At 47.8% G+C, this 17527-nt stretch overlaps 1 protein-coding gene across 3 annotated transcripts in view; it reads left to right on the forward strand.

Annotated features, from left to right (window-relative positions):
- LOC119185594 (uncharacterized) overlaps nt 1–17527 on the forward strand; it is a 98626-nt gene that overhangs the window by 38359 nt on the left and 42740 nt on the right. For all 3 annotated transcript variants that reach the window (XM_075883142.1, XM_075883143.1, XM_075883144.1), the window contains one exon: nt 5198–5267. In XM_075883142.1, coding sequence (XP_075739257.1) covers nt 5198–5267 — 70 coding nt within the window. The remainder of the gene's footprint in view (nt 1–5197; nt 5268–17527) is intronic.

Raw genomic sequence — 17527 nt, forward strand, 5'->3', positions numbered from 1 at the left:
GCAGGAATCTGTATGGAAGTGACCACTTCACCATAGTTTTGAGCACAAATACAGTAACTGAGTGTCCAACACGTGTTCCGAAGTGGCTCATAAACAGAGCCGACTGGGACCACTTTTATACCATCGCTCGTCTAGGTTGGAGTGACATATGTACTTTAAGCATTGATGTTGCTGTCGACTACTTCACAGCTTTTTTGATTTATGCTGCAACAAAATGCATCCCACAAACAAATGGACACCCAGGAAAACGGCGTGTGCCACGCTGGAACTCTGAATGCCGAAACGCATGCAAACAACAAAACAGAGCTTGGAGGCTGCTTCGGAACTCACCGACAGCCGAAAATCTTGAAACCTTCAAGAAAATAAAGTCTCAAGGCAGGAGAACGCGTCGGCAGGCCAGAAGAGAAAGCTGGCAGAAGTTTTTATCAGGGGTTAATTCATACACACAGGAGGCTAAAGTCTGGAACATGGTCGGTAGGATAGCAGGAAAACAAGTACACACACTTCCACTCGTAAACAATCAGGGTGATACCTTGAAAGATACGGCAAACTTTCTCGGTGCACACTTCGAACAGGTATCCAGCTCGTCCCTCTATACTGACACTTTCCAAAAATACAGAACAAGATTAGAAAAGCAGAAACTCGAACACAAATCCACTAGATACGAGGCACATAACCAAGCTTTCAGTCTAGCTGAGCTCCGAACATCTCTAAACTCCTGCAGTACTTCTGCCCATGGTTCTGACCGTGTGATGTATGAAATGTTAAAAAACCTACCAAACGAAACCCGAAAAACCTTACTTTGTTTGTATAATGCTATTTGGTCTTCTGGCACTATTCCTACCTCCTGGAAAGAGGCTATTGTTATTCCCATTTTGAAAGAGGGCAAGGACCCTTCTTTAGCTTCGAGTTATAGGCCTATTGCACTTACAAGCTGCTTGTGCAAAGTCTTTGAAGAAATGATAAACTGCCGACTTGTACACTTTCTTGAAACAAACAGTTTGCTCGACCCATTTCAGTGCGGGTTTCGAGAGAGTAGATCCACGACAGACCACCTTGTTCGTATCGAGGCACAGATCAGGGACGCCTTCGTCCATAAACAATATTTTCTCTCTGTGTTCCTCGATATCGAAAAGGCTTATGATACAACATGGCGTTTTGGAATTCTAAGAGACCTGTCCCACCTTGGCGTGCGCGGAAGAATGTTCCACATAATCAAAAGTTACCTGTCAAACCGGACATTTCGTGTCCGAGTGGGCACGGTTCTTTACCAAACATTTGTCTAGGAAACAGGCGTGCCACAAGGTGGTGTACTTAGCTGCTCACTTTTTCTCATAAAAATTAATTCCTTGCACTTGACCATCCCTCGCAATATGTTTTATTGTATGTATGTCGATGACGTCCAGCTTGGCTTTAGGTCTTGCAATCTGGCAATGTGTGAGCGACAGGGTCAGTTAGGTTTAAACAAGGTCTCCAAATGGGCAGAGGAAAACGGATTCCGACTGAACCCACAAAAAAGCACGTGTGTCTTGTTCTCCAGAAAGAGAGGCATGCACTCAGAACCCGACATTGAACTGAACGGTCAACGTCTGTCTGTTAATACGGTGCATAAATTCTTAGGATTAATCTTGGACAACAAGTTGACCTTCGTACCGCACATCAAGTATCTAAAAACAAAATGTTCAAAAGCCATGAATGTTTTAAAAGTGTTGTCACGTACTAGGTGGGGTAGTGACAGGCAATGTCTCATGAACCTATATAGAAGCCTCATTCGCACCCGCTTAGATTATGGGGCCGTTGTTTATCAGTCTGCGGCTCAAAGTGCTTTGAAGATGCTGGACCCCGTGCACCATTTGGGCATCCGCCTTTCTACGGGTGCTTTTCGCACCAGCCCCGTAGAAAGCCTTTATGTTGAGTCAAATGAGTGGTCGCTTCATCTGCAGAGAACTTACATGTCCTTTGTTTATTTCCTTAAGGTGAAAGCAGACAAGAAGCACCCCTCATACTCTACTATTAATGATTTGTCGAGCTCGATTCTGTTTCAAAACAGGCCTTCAATGAGGCAGCCCTTCTCAGTTCGCCTGAAGAGTCTAGCTGAGGAAACTGGAGTCTCACTTGAACACAGTTTAATGGCTCCTGTAGCATACCCGCCACCGTGGCAATGGCAGACTATAGACTGCGATGTGTCTTTTCTAGAAGTTACAAAACATGCGCCTATTGCCCATATCCGAACATACTTTTTGGAACTTCAACACAAATACACACGTCCCGAGTTCTTTACAGATGCCTCCAAGTCTAACTCCTCTGTGTCCTACGCTGCTGTCGGCCCATCCTTTTCGGATGCTGGCCCTCTATATCCAGGCACAAGTATCTTCACAGCGGAAGCCTATGCGATACTTGTGGCGGCTAAACACATAAAGCAATTACAAATACAAAAAGCAGTAATTTATACAGACTCCCTCAGTGTAGTAACGGCTCTGCACACTCTTAAAAAACACAAAAACCCAGTCCTTGTCTCACTTTACTTCATTTTATGCACACTCCACACACTCAAACAACATGTTGTAGTGTGCTGGGTGCCAGGGCACCGTGAGATCCAAGGCAACGTGAGGGCGGATCAGCTCGCTGCATCCGTTCACGGAAGCACTGCTCCTACACCCATATTAATCCCGGCCCTTGATCTTAAGCCGTCTCTCAAATGAAACTGCAGGGACTACTGGCAGAGCAAGTGGGATACACACACACACAAAACAAACTACACATTATTAAGCCACACCTTGGTCATTGGCTGCCAGTGTCAAATTCGCATCAAACCGAGGTAATACTAACGAGACTCAGGATAGGACACACTTGCACGACACACACTTATCTTTTGTCTGGTGACGATCCACCATTGTGTGACAGATGTGGTTAAGCATTAACAGTCAGTCCTTTACATGTTAATCCAGTGCAAACACTTAGAAACTCTAAGAAAACAACATTTTCCATTACCCTACCGACAACATATACCTTTACACCCTGCAATGTGCGTCGGTAGGGAACCGCTTTTTAGTCATAAATCACTGTTAGCGTTTTTAAAAGAAATTCATAGTTTTCGTATCATATATCCGGGCATTCCGTAGCACAACCTCTCCAGAGAGGTTTTTGCTGCGGTGGCTACACAAGAAAGCACTTGCCTCACGGCCCTTGGACGCAAGGGTATGAACGAGTGAGGCACTTGTGCTAATGCCATTCATATCCACCATCGTTTTTTATAATCACCAACTCTTGTCATCTATTCTCACCACACACACCTTTCACGGCATGGTCATGATTTTATTACTTGTATGTTTTTACCCGCCTTACCGCGAGGAATTTTATGGCCTATACAGCCGCTTATCACAATCATTGTCCATATTTTTAGTAAGATTAACTGGTGCTCTTTGGCCGTGAAATGGCCCTTGCGCCACAAAACATCAAACATCATCATCAGAGTGGAATGGTACGCTTAAAAATACAATAGAAACTTCGTTCTGTCATTCTTGATTGGGGTTTAACTGCAGTGGAAGAATAAAATTGCATGGTTACGTTTAAATAGTTAGAGGTCATCTCAAAGGCAGTATATCCAATTACGTGCATTTTTCAAAATGTTACGATACCAGACTAAGACACTGTTTTTCAATCGCTTCATATGAATCAGCTAATAATGTTTCTAAGTATTCTTTTTTTCTGTGAACAATTATAAAGTAGAAGGCCCTAGATGCACCCAACGTTGAAACCAACAGTATAGAATTGTTCGGCTCTTTACTTGCCAGTCGATTACGTGAAGTTCCATTCTTGTGCATTACATGCCTATTGCCTTATCTTCCAACTTGAATGGGTTGTCTGATTTCGTTTTTAGACTTTTTTTCCTTATTTTTGTCAATATACATTTGGCTCCTCTTTTGCTTCACAAATTGGGTTAGTTCTTTGCTTTATATTGTCTTCATTGTTTCACTACTGTTTTTCCTAAAATGTTCTATGGATAATTCTTGTTTGTAACCCCACGACTTTGCCCGGAGTTAGCAGTATAGTCAAATAAAATAAAAATAAATAAAATGTTAGCAGGGGTGGCACCAGGATTATTTTACCAGGGGGCCACCCATGATGAGCGAGTTCCTTCAGAGGGGGGGGCGGGGCTTAGTCATTGTGTTATGACTATGTTTCCTTTCGGGGAGGCAACGGGAGGTAGGGCAGGAGAAAATTTTGGGGGAGCTTCAGCCACGCCGTGCCCACCTTGGGTGCCGCCCTTCAATGTTAGCTGAAAAAATAACAGAACAAGTTGTAACTATGCAAGCAAAAATTAGACTGTTAGTGAAATTGCATATTAACATAGTTAAAGAAGTTACAGTAAAAGTCTTAACGAAATAAACAAGAATCACAGTTTGCAAAAAAAAAATGTGATCACATCATTGGTTTGTTGCTCAACAGTACGCTTGAGCCTAAAGTGTCATGAAAATGAGAATAAGGAATAATAGATGTGATTTATCCTAGAAGATCCTTCTAGTTTTATTAGGTTCGGGGAATAAATGACTGATAACATGTGCGAGTCGAGCATCGCATGATTCCCGCCTTTTAGGGATAGTCGCAACTAGTGTCGATGCACGGTGGAGGGAAAATAAAGCCCTTATGCAGGGTGTGACTATAGTATATTTTGGCAAAGGGACATATGCGGGAGAATTTGCGGCAACTGGCGAGTGACGGAAGCTTTAAAGAGTCATTCATTCAAGTGATAAAGCAGACAGAATTATATTGGACTAGCTCAAGAGCAGAGGTTAGTACAACGGTGGACTGGTACCAAATGAATGCAGCATATTTGTGCTTACTTTGTACTAAAGTTTTGTGAAAAAGTTTTAAAGGGACAGGGGTTAGCATTACTAATGGTTTTGTTGATGTGAACAGACTAGGTAAGAGTGCTAGTTACACCCAGGTAGTGATGGGGTGGTATGAGCTCGAAAGCGGAGTTGTCAAGCAGATAAGCAGTGTAGAAAGGTGTTCGGGAAACGTTTAAGACTTTCTATTCAGTAGTGTTTAGGGTGTGGCTGAACTAATAGAGTAGCAGTCAAAAGCACTGCATCATGTAGAATACTTCTGGAGGTGAAAAGGACACGTGCGATAGATGGGGTGGATCTTTAAATAGAGTGAACTCGGTATGCTCTGTTTCTGATGCCATGTGCAGGGGACCGCATGCGTGAAACCTCAGAAGCTCCGACGGCTGGTATAGAGGCAAAAATGTACACGCCTATGAGGTGAGTTTTCAAAGCCATTTTTTACAGTGTGACGGAATGCTTTAGCCTTTACAGTGATGTAGAATAAAATATACTTGGTTCTGTGGTGAGAGGGATGAAAACTGACATAGTATACTGCTGAATGCTTTAATCGGTGGTTCTGAACTCCGAAGTAGTAAACTGCATTAGACCTCTTAGAGGTGTTTATAATATCGTTTGTGTTCGCATGGTTAGTGTGTATGTACACGCACTAACCAATCATGTAAAATCAATGTATCAATGTAAAAAGTCTGTGAGGAGATGGCTGTAAGCTGTGTCGTTTGAGCTATTTGTGGGTGAACTTTTTCTTTGTAAAAATAAATATTGGCAGATCCCACCTACAGTGGCAATCGCTGATATGCGAAGCAGGAATGAGAAAGGTTAATAAGTCATTTTAAAATCAGTACAACAGTACGAAGTGGAGGTAAATAATGCCATACATTACTTCCGTGTGATGATTATCATGTTTGGATGTGTCGTTTACCTTCATCTATTGACCTCACGTGATACCAAATTTAGTATAAGTGGATCTAGCCAAATAGCCACGAGCACGCTATCAGGGCGGTATGTTGTCAATTTCTTACATAACACGCATGTCAGGATTATCATGTTTGCACGAGTCATGTATCTTAGTCATCTATTGACATCATGTAGCACCAAACTTCATATATGTGAAGCTAGCAAAACAGCCGCGAGCGCATAATGAAGGGCCCAATATACTACAACGTTACGCTGATGCGCACGCACGCTGGTCACAGCGACGCTATGTTAACTCGGGCACTCTAAAGTCTCGCGCCAGGCGCGACCTACGCGCTCAGCGTCCGTCTGCGCGGCCCAACAACAACCGGCGTGAAATGCGACATGCTGTATTTCGCGCCGATGCGTTACCCAGGCATCACTGCGTCTGCCTCTTTTCCTGACGGAGGGACGCAGCACACGCTGAACCGCGCATGTGCCGAAGCAATGCAGCGCGGCGCGCTCCTGCGAGTATGTGGCAGAACATGCGCCTGGCGGGGCAACGCCGGCGTGACGCAACGAAACGAACGCCGGCGCGCACGCGCACCGCGTCACGTTTAAATGTATTGACGCCTTTACGGTGGCATGTAGTCATGTTCTCACAAGACACGCATCTCATGATTATCATGTTTGCACCAGTCACTTACCTTCGTCGTCCATTGAAGTCTCGTAATACCAAATTTGGCATATGTAAAGCTAGCGAAACGGCCACGAGAGCATCGTGAGTGTGGTATGTAGTCATGTTGTTACATGACACGCATGTCGTGATTATCAAGTTTGTATGTGTCATTTACTCATGTCGTCCGCTCGTGTCGCGTATTACAGAGTTTGGTACATGTGAAGCTAGCGAAACGGCCACGAGCGCATCATGAGCGTAGCATGTAGTTATGTTGTTAAATGGCACGCATGTCATGATTTTCATGTTAGGGTCTGTCGTATGTGTTCGGCATGTAATCATGTCATACCATACCAGTTTTGCAACATGCCTTGCGAACAAAACTACCGCAAGAGCTGCAAGATCATAAAATGTAAATCATGACAATCATGTAATGGTTTTCATGTTGTGACAAGTCATATGTTCTTCATACAGTCATGTTATGTCACACCAAGTTTGGTATAGATACCATTATCAAAACGGCCAGGAGAGCTAAAAGTCCTAAGCGGATAGATGGATACATGGATAGATGGATACATGGATAGATGGATACTTGTGTGACGTCCCCGCAAACACGGACTGAACCCCGCTCCTTTCAAGATGTGTACGCTCGTTTCTCAAACCCACGCATAAAAAAAGGAAAAGAAAACCTTCGGTGTAACGGATGGGCATTCCGGAGTGAAGTACCAAAAGGATTCTTTCTACTATTCTCACGGGCTCTCCCGTGCAAACACGAGGACCGGGCGGCGCCTTGTCGTCTACAGACCGTGTGACAGTGTACAATAATCGGCGCGTACCCTTCAGATCCGTGGCATGGGGGAGCAGCAGAACACCTTTTGTTGGTTCGGGGAATGCGACCTTTGCGGCAAGCGCCTGTGCCGGGTCCAGTATGCCTTTCCGTCAGCCTCCGTGGCTCCAGGGCTCATTACTGCGTTCTGCGCGGATGGCCGCCCGCGGCAGTGAACGACGAAGAAGCGGCGGCTACGGAGAATTTCGCGGGAGACACCGAGCTGCATGGAAACGTTGAGACTTGGTCTGGACATCGGCTCACCAAGTACCTGAAGCATCAGGACCATTGTTCGCCCGTAATTAAGGTGTCTTCGGACGGCTCGCCCATCACTCTCCCTGAGGCTCGAGTTTGTACATTGTTACTTGCTCGGCTTTGTTTGGGAGAGGGTTTTCTACTGGTGTAGGCCAAGGGCGCGGCCGCCGAAGATAATACACTCCGACTGAGAAGAAAATATGCTGCGTGGATAGCGGCGATTGGTTTGGTGCCCCGATAGGGCAGAGTGGGAACCCGAGAAAAGCGGCCACGTGTCAGGAAAGGGGAGAAGCGAGGAGAGTCTCTTCCAGGGGAAAAAAAGAAGTAGACGGCGACGGAAGGAGACAGATCAGACCGCGATGTGAAGAACCAACCTTCGGCCCCGACTCGAGCAGCCAACTCCGAGGCTCCGACTACATGGACATTCTGTGAGACGAACTTCACCTGCTTTACTTGAACGAGTTTTGCGGGAAGGAATGCGGCGTATTGAGACATTGCGCGGTTTTATTAATTTATCACTTTATCATTTGTGTCTTTGTATGTTTACTTTGTATTGAGGCACCATTGTATTGCCACCACTACTCGCTTATGTATCCTGTTTCGCGTGCCGCGAGTATTTGCTGATGTGTTATACCCTTTTGTGTAACAGAGATGTCGTTCACGGGCAATATGTGTGTACGCCATTTGCACTTGTTATTCAATTAAATGCATCCAAGATTGTGACATCTCTTACATCCCGGCCCCAGCACGAATCCCTGTATGTGGAAAGCAATTGAGACACGTAGCCAAGAGGGAACCGGATAAAACGGGGGTTGAGAGGCTTCCCTCTCTTTGGCGATTGGTGGCGTAGTGGGGACGTCTCAAGTGGTGGCAGCGGTGGGATTACTGCAGGGGCAACGGTGCGAAATTTCATCCTCGTATTAGGGAAGGAGTGACGGACGGCACGATGAATAAACAGGCTACGCAGGTGGCTCAGAAGAGCGCGCTAGGAACGAGCGCTTTGATGTTAGGAAACATGGTTCCCTCGTTCACGGGAGACGCTGCAGGTCCGAACATTAGGGACTTCCTGCAAATTTTAGAACAGGTTGGTAGAATGGGGGGGTGGCAAGACAGCCAACTCATTGGCGTTGCGCGTTGTAAGATGCTAGGCGCCGCACATGATTTTGCGTGGAGAGATGATGGTGTCACCGCAGCGTCTACCTACCCTGAGTTCAGAGCTTTGGCCCTCGAGCGGTTCGACACAGAAACCCTTAGCAGCAAGGTGGAGAGGTTTAAGAACGTGAGACAAAACGCCAGAGAGGAAGCGCGCTCGTGCGCAAATCGCATACGATTGCTCGGGACTGCCATCCTGGCTAACTCCAGTGGCGAAGAACCGGCGAAAACTCAGCTGCGCCGCGAGATTCTGGCCGAACAAATGCTGTCGCAGTTCCTAACTGGCCTAAGGCATCCGGTCCGCAGATTTGTTTTGTCTCGCGACCCCAAATCGTTCGACGAGGCGATCGACGTAGCAGCTAAAGAAGAACGTAACGAAAAACTTTCGCAGAGCTCCTCGGTGCCCGTTCGGCATGTCGACGAAAACGTGAATGCGCACGAAATGCGCAGCCGCCTCGACCGCCTGGAAAAACTCCTAGAGGAGAGTTTGAGGTCACGCGACCCCGTCGGAGATGATGGGCAAAGAAACGCAAGGCGGCCCCCTTTTCCCGATCGATGTTTTAACTGCGATGGCTTTGGCCATTTCTGGGGAGAATGCGACCGGTATCGATGACGCCGACCGTGGAACACGCGTTGTGATCGTCGTACGCCGGAAAACTGTGGCAGCGAGGAGACGACGCCGAAGTCGACGGCTCAGGAAAATTAGGTGCGGCCTCTTCTGGTAACCACGACAGGCGGAGATCAATAGCAGTGGTAAATTTTTGCGGGGAGACGAATCCGGTCGTTGAGTGTGCCGTGGGGAAGGGTACGCTGAGGCTGCTGGTAGATACGGGATCAAAGGTGAGTCTTGTGAAGAGCTGTGCACTGGGAGGTATAGATGAGAGGTGGCAGAAGACATTGCAGAAATAGGATAGTGAGATGTCCCTCGTTGGCATAACTGGTGACCCTATACACACCCTCGGCCGTTTTAGAGTACCCGTAAAAATGAAAGAAACCACGTTTGAGGCAAATTTTTTTATTTGTGGAGACGGACTGTCATTATGGGCAGATGGTATAATTGGCCAAGACATTCTAATAGAACAAGATGTCGACCTCCTGCTGAGTGAGGGGTGCCTGAGAATAGGCAGCGAGCGTGTCCCATTTACCAATTAGGTTGGAAAACCCAGGCCAGCCGAAAAACTTAGTTCCGGTGAAATGAACCACAGTCCACTGAGGCCGCGTAATGTTAATGTTGTCTCCCTGATCGAAGAGGCTACTCTCCCACCACTATGCGAGTGCGTACTGGCAGGTCGGGCTCGCGCACCGGTGCCCCCAGGCGAAACCAAGGTTGTCGAGGTTAATGGCCTAGAAACAAACGGATTATCTGCAGTACCTACTTTGACCACCACACGGGAAGACGGCGTATTGCCAGTAAGGGTGGCAAAGCTAACATTGAAGGAGATCCACCTCCCTAAGAATAAAGTGGTCGGCTCCTTGGTTGACACAGAAGCCTACCACGCGGTCGCGATGGTTGAGGGAGCGGGAGGAGGCGCCGTTGACGAAGGAGATCTGTTGAAGATGTTCGATCTGTCGCACGTCGACGGAAAGGAGAGGCAAATGATGGAGAGCATGATAGTGCAGAATCAGTCAATATTCTCAACAGGAACAACAGACTTGGGGCGATGCGAAGCTATCAAGCATAGGATTCACACCGGAGGGGCGGCACCTGTATATCGCCGGGCATACAGGATCCCTTTCGCACGCAAGGAAGAAATGGAAAGACAGGTAGACTCCTTACTGGGAGCAGAAATAATTCAGCACTCAACCTCCCCCTCGGGAGCACCCGGACTGCTGGTCGAGCAGCCGGACGGGTCATACCAATTTGTCGTCGATTTCAGGGACCTCAACGAAATTACCCGCATTGACCCATATCCGCTTCCACGAAACACTCGCCTAACTGGGGAAGGTGAAATATTTTACGGTCGTGGATATGGCCAGCGGGTACTGGCGAATTGAGATGGAGCCTGGTGATAAAGAAAAAGCAGTCTTCAACACCCCCTCCGGTCATTACGAGTGGAACCGAATGCCCATGGGGCTTGTAAACAGTGCGGCCATCTGGCAGAGAACCGCAGATGTGATCCTCGCAGGCCTACTCGGCAAACTTTGCCACGTGTATTTAGACATCATAATATACAGTGAGACGTTCGAGGACCATCTGCGGGACCTCGGTGAGGTGTTTTCGAGAGTGCGAGCGGCTGGCTTGAAATTGAAACCCGCTAAGTGCCAGTTTTTAAAGCCGGAGGTTAAATACGTGGGACACATCGTGTCCGCGGAGGGCGTCCGTCCGGACCCGTTGAAAGTACAGTGCATAAGAGATTTCCCACTACCCAAAAACAAAACCGAGGTGAGACAGTTCTTGGGACTCTTGTCCTATTACAGGAGACACGTTCCTTCATTCGCGAAAATAGCGAAACCAATTACCCGCCTCACCAGCAAGAGCCCATTCGAATGGAATGCAGGCACCCAGGCGGCATTCGAGCAACTAAAAACGCTGCTCGTAACGGCATCTATCCTGCGGTTTCCAGACTTCTCAAAATTGTTTATTTTGACGACGGACGCGTCAAAATACGCTGTCGGAGCGGTGGTATCTCAAGTCCGTGACGGACTTGAACACCCAGTGGCCTACGCAAGCCGCCAGCTTAATTTGACGGAGCAGAAGTATGGCGCGACTGAACAAGAGTGTTTAGCCGTCGTTTGGGCAGTGCGTCACTTTAGGTGTTACTTGTACGGTAGGAGTTTCCAAATTGTTACCGACTATCAACCTCTCAGGTGGCTCATGAACGTGAGGGACCCTAGCTCGAGACTGGCGCGCTGGAACTTACTCCTTCAGGAGTACAGCTTCGACATCGTACATCGCCCAGGAAAGCGGAACCAAAACGCCGATGCCATAAGCCGTGTGGGTGTGGCGGGTGTGGTCGATTTCACGCCGTCGTCTGATGAAGCTCATTTCCGTGAGGAACAGGGTAGGGATCAGGCACTTCAACAGGTGATCCAGCAATGCAAAAACTCCACAGACAACACCTGTGGGAGGTATCGGCTAGACAGCGCCGGACTATTATGACTAAAGGAGGGAAGTACTGCAGACGTCGGGAAAATCGCCGTTTCGAGATCGATGGTCGGCGAACTGATGAGAGTACACCATGATTCACCTTGTGCCGGACACCTGGGAATAAGGAAAACCCTGTTGCGATTGAAGAAGGTATTTTCTTGGTTAGGGATGAAAGTGGACGTGGTCAAATACTGTAGCAGATGCAAGTCATGTATTCTCCGGAAGATACCGAAGGGTCGAAAACAGGCTCCACTTCAAATATTCTCTCATGTACACGAGCCGTTTCAGAGAACTGCGATGGATATTGTGGGACCGCTGCCATGTACGACCTCCGGAAATAGGTACGTCTTGGCCTTTGTTGATCACCTGACTCTATTCGCGGAAACATTCACGCTGCCAGACCAGAAGGCAGACACGATCGCTAAGGCATTCGTCGAGGGCGTAGTGTTGCGTTATGGCGCCCCGTTGCAACTCCTCACAGACCAGGGCACCAACTTCACTGGTAAACTCGTGAGAGAGGTATGCGACGTGCTTGGTGTGAAGAGGCTACGAATGACCGCCTACCACCCGCAGTGTGACGGAGCTGTCGAACGCCTAAACCAAACACTCGTTGGGATCATGTCCCATTACGTGAGCGAGGACCAGGGGGATTGGGATAAGTGGCTCCCGTTTGCGACTTTCGCCTATAATACCGCCGTCCACGAAGGCACAAAAGACAGCCCTTACTACCTCCTGTTTGGCAGGGACCCCGTCGTTCCCGGGGTGGCTTTCTGTGAACCAAAAGGGCACTACGGCACACTCGATGACTACCGCGCGGAGCTAACACAGAGGCTTCAGCGAGCTCACCACATGGCTTCGTCCACGCTCCGTTCTGCGGCAGAGTTGCGTAAAAAGAGGCTTGGACCTTCCCGCAGGGACCCGAAATTTAAAGTTGGAGAGAGAGTTTATATCAGGGTCGGCGCGGTCGTGCGGGGACTGGCCAGGAAGTTAGCCGCCAAATGGGTTGGACCGTATCGCATCATTGAGCGTCTTTCGTCCGTCACCATGCGCGTGCGTAACATAAAAACGCGCGAAAGCAAGGTAATCCACGTAAGCAGGCTGCGACGAGTGGATCCCTCGGGACGCGCCGAACTTGAGCAAAGCAGCCGACCGGAGTCCTTGACACGGTCATCCGGCAGTCCAGCCATCGGGGCAGGTAACGCGAACATGCCTAACATACCCCCGGAACTGCTGCTGGAGTTAGTTCTACAGGAGCAGCTGGAGCGACTCGTATGTCCAGCAGGCGCCACGTGTTCTACATACGCCCTTAGAAGCCACGGTCCTGTCCCCGATCTACCTTAGGTTAGGAGACAACGCTACGACCCACCCATACAGCGGACGAACAGGTAGGCAAGAGGCGAGCCGGGATCTTGGGCCACCTGCTATGTCGGGGTCATAAATGTACGTGGTGATTGCTATTTTGATCCCCATGTTTTCACCCATATCCTACTTTCGTTACTTTTGTGTGAGCACTGTGTCGAAGTTTTTCGCCCCTCGTGGATTTTGTTTTTGATCCCTATGTTTTCACTCATATCCTACTTTCATTACTTTTGCGTGAGCACTGTGCCAAGGTTTTCCGCCCTTTGGGAATTATTTTTTTTTGCTCATATACCCGATTCGTTTCAAAGAATGGATTTTGAAGAGGGCATGTAGTTCATTTGATTAGTGTGGCTTTGTGTTACTCGTAATATCTGATGTTGGCCTCTGAGCGAATGATGTGCCTGGAACCGATTGCACCTATGGCATAGGGGAGGAACATAGAGTTAGTGAATGTGAGATTACCTAGACCTCGCCACGTGTCGGAGAGAGGGCGCGAGGGAGACTGGTCTGGGAACGGTGTGGTTTAGATAGACAGGATATGTGACTGGCATCTGTGGCCCAATATAGGCAGATTATGAGAGGTGGTTGGTCGAGATACCTAAATAGTCGCTGCACAACAGGTGGTGAGATGAGACAAGATAACAAACTACGGCGTTTTCCCTACACAATAGTGTCGTGCCTCGATAGGAGGCGGGGAGGGCTGGCTTGTAGGAAGAGATGAAGCAGCCCCGGTATCGACGAGGCCACGTGAAAGTTCAGATTGAAATGGTTTCACAACGTCTCCCCGCACGGAAGTGTCGCGTCTCGTTAGGAGGAAGGGGGGCGTTGTGATCGGTATTGATGTATAACGCCTAATGTCACAGTTGCATAGGACAGCATATACGCTACGTTCTCAGCCATTCCGAACACGCAAATCGCGTTGAAGGTCCCTTTCCCTCACCGACAGGTTCGTGCAGCAGAGGCCGGGCAGGAGATGGATGGTATGCGAAGGTAATTCAGTGCATATTCAGAATTCAGATTCAGTGCATATTCAGATTCAGAACATAGGTTATACTGCCTGTGTGACCTATGTTCTCCCGCCTTCCTGCTTTTCGTCTGGTTTGAAACGTTCGAGGTCTTAAAATTTTGTGCATGTGTGAAATGAAAGTGTATTTAAATGTGTGTATCCTCTGTTCGGTTGTGCCGAGAGTGGACAGTGCAGGCGAAGTGTGTGATGTGCTCGCATGTTAGTGAACCTTCCGCATTGATGACTGAACGCTGCATGCCAAACCATCCGACGAGCAGCTGTGACCAGTGTGCGTTTTGTCCACGCGTCATCCACGAGTTTCTGCAGTCATTCTGAAGGTTTCAAGTGTGTTGTGCGCGGTAGAAATACGGAATCAAACGGCTTCGTGGTGGGTGATGATTCAGCGACAATCACAGATTGGTTCTTCTAAGCGACGCGCCACCGCCACGGCTGAATCACAAGTGTACTGTGTTCGCATATCGTATTCCTAACACTGCCGCAATGTCTCAATTTCGCTACGCAACCCGAAGGCGTTATGCGCCAACATTTCTCGCGTTTGCATTTCCCCGCTGGAAAAATTCTTCTGCAAGATGAAGGGATTGTGACGTCCCCGCAAACACGGACTGAACCCCGCTACTTCCAAGATGTGTACGCTCGTTTCTCAAACCCATGCATAAAAAAAGGAAAAGAAAACCTTCGGTGTAACGAATGGGCATTCCGGAGTGAAGTACCAGAAGGATTATTTCTACTATTCTCACGGGCTCCCCCGCGCAAACAGGAGGACCGGGCGGCGCCTTGTCGTCTACAGACAGTGTGACAGTGTACAATAATCGGGGCGCACCCTTCAGATCTGTGGCATGGGGGAGCAGCAGAACATCTTTTGTTGGTTCGAGGAATGCGACCTTTGCGGCAAGCGCCTGTGCCGGGTCCAGTATGCCTTTCCGTCAGCCTCCGTGGCTCCAGGGCTCATTACTGCGTTCTGCGCAGATGGCCGCCCGCGGCGGTGAACGACGAAGAAGCAGCGGCTACGGAGAATTTCGCGGGAGACACCGAGCTGCATGGAAACATTAAGACTTGGTCTGGACATCGGCTCACCAAGTACCGGAAGCATCGGGACCATTGTTCGCCCGTAATTAAGGTGTCTTCGGACGGCTCGCCCATCACTCTCCCTGAGGCTTGAGTTTGTACATTGTTACTTGCTCGGCTTTGTTTGGGAGAGGGTTTTCTACTGGTGTAGGCCACGGGGGCGGCTGCCGAAGATAATACACTCCGACTGAGCAGAAAATATGCTGCATGGATAGCGGCGATTGGTTTGGTGCCCCGTTAGGACAGAGTGGGAACCCGAGAAAAGCGGCCACGTGTCAAGAAAGGGGAGAAGCGAGGAGAGTCTCTTCCAGGGGAAAAAAAAAGAAGTAGACGGCGACGGAAGGAGACAGATCAGACCGCGACGTGAAGAACCAACCTTCGGCCCCGACTCGAGCAGCCAACTCCGAGGCTCCGACTACATAGACATTCTGTGAGACGAACTTCACCTCCTTTACTTGAACGAGTTTTGCTGGAAGGAATGCGGCGTATTGAGACATTACACGGTTTTATTAATTTATTACTTTATCATTTGTGTCGTTGTATGCTTGCTGTGTATTGAGGCACCATTGTATTGCCACCGCTACTCGCTTTTGTATCCTGTTTCGCGTGCCGCGAGTATTTGCTGATGTGTTACCCTTTTGTGTAACAGAGATGTCGTTCACGGGCAATATGTGTGTATGCCATTTGCACTTGTTATTCAATTAAATGCGTCCATGATTAAGAAAAGATCGTGACGTCTCTTACTTCCCGGCCCCAGCACGAATCCCTGTATGTGGAAAGCAATCGAGACACGTAGCCAAGAGGGAACCGGATAAAAGGGGGGTTGAGAGGCTTCCCTCTCTTTGGCGATCGGTGGCGTATTGGGGACGTCTCACATGGATCGATGGATAGATAGATGGATAGATAGAGGGATACGTTCAAAGTCGCCGAAGTTTGCTAAGAAATGCTTCGCATTTAAAAATGGAAATATTAGGAGTCATTTCACTTTGCAGAGGTGGCTTGTCATGCAGCAAAGTGGTCACATGGTGGAGTCCAGACTGGTATGAAAGGCTAAGTTGCAAACGTGGCCATTAAAGTTAAAACCTCCGTGACAAGTCTACCATGACACATCAACGATGACTTTGCCGTGATTATGAATACACTCAAATCTCGATATAATGAAGTATCGTGTATGAGGAAGCAAATGAAAAATTGTCCTGCAATAGAGTGTTTAGAATATATACCTTTATAACGAATTTTTGGATATAGTGAACTTTTTGATGCAACATTTAATCTTATTATAGTGCAGTTTGAATGTAGGCTTCATTGGAACATGTAACATACGAAATCCAGCTTACAATAATAAAGGCTATGCCCATCCTTTTAAAGCAGCGTTTGCCTGTAAACACAAACGCTTACTGGGAAGAAATGGCTTCCGGACGATATAACCCCTTTAACAATTGTGTGTGCAGCTGTACATGTCAACTACACGAGCACATTGCGCACCGCGTGTTTTTTCAAACTGCCTGAAACGTAGTGTGTGCATTTGCACAGGCTTTGTTATGGACAGCTAGTTAAGTCATTCTTCTGCGTAGTGTTGAACAGGGTCGTTGTGATGACGTTTCCATGTCTATCGATTGTTTGACATGCCTCGTTCCGAAACCAATGTAAACATTTGCAAAGCAAACTGGGCGCACCTATGTTTTGAGCCTAGAATTTAGTCCTTCTTGTGCAGCAATGAAATATAGGTAATTGTGTTATAATTAGATGTACAATGAGATGCTAATGACAAATAATTACAGAAATGTGCGCATAACAGCACGTTACCTCATTTCTTCTACTAGAATGCGGTATAGCGGTATAGTGCGTTGAAGATGAGTGTATTGTGTTGAGACACAGCTTCAGTCTATCATAAGGGTCGTCTGAAGGGAATCAAGTCACATGGAAATGTGATGGCACTAGAATGTTTTTATTTTATTCTTTGACGTTTTCTTGTGGCACTGTTTGACAAAACAACACTTGGAATACCAATGACGCCATTTCTCTGCAGGAGGGGGAGCCATGGCGGTGGAAGACTCAAGGCATTTGTGTGGTTATGCTATATTCACATTTTGTAATCGTAGGTGTGCATTCTAGTCTATGGCAGTTGCCAGGGGTTCCTTGTCTACTTCAAAATGCTTTAATCAGTTTTTCCTTCTGAGCACAAACTTGCTCTCAATGCATATACGGCTGTACTGTGAAGCAAAACGTGCCCATCAGTGGTGGCAGTGGCTCTATTTCCAACAGATGGCTGCGCCAGTGCTTCGAAGTACCTTTCTTGGAAGCCCATATAAAAGCCTTTCGATTCTAACTTTTTTCA

Source organism: Rhipicephalus microplus, unplaced genomic scaffold (genome assembly GCF_043290135.1).
Source record: "Rhipicephalus microplus isolate Deutch F79 unplaced genomic scaffold, USDA_Rmic scaffold_15, whole genome shotgun sequence".
Lineage (NCBI taxonomy): Eukaryota > Metazoa > Arthropoda > Arachnida > Ixodida > Ixodidae > Rhipicephalus > Rhipicephalus microplus.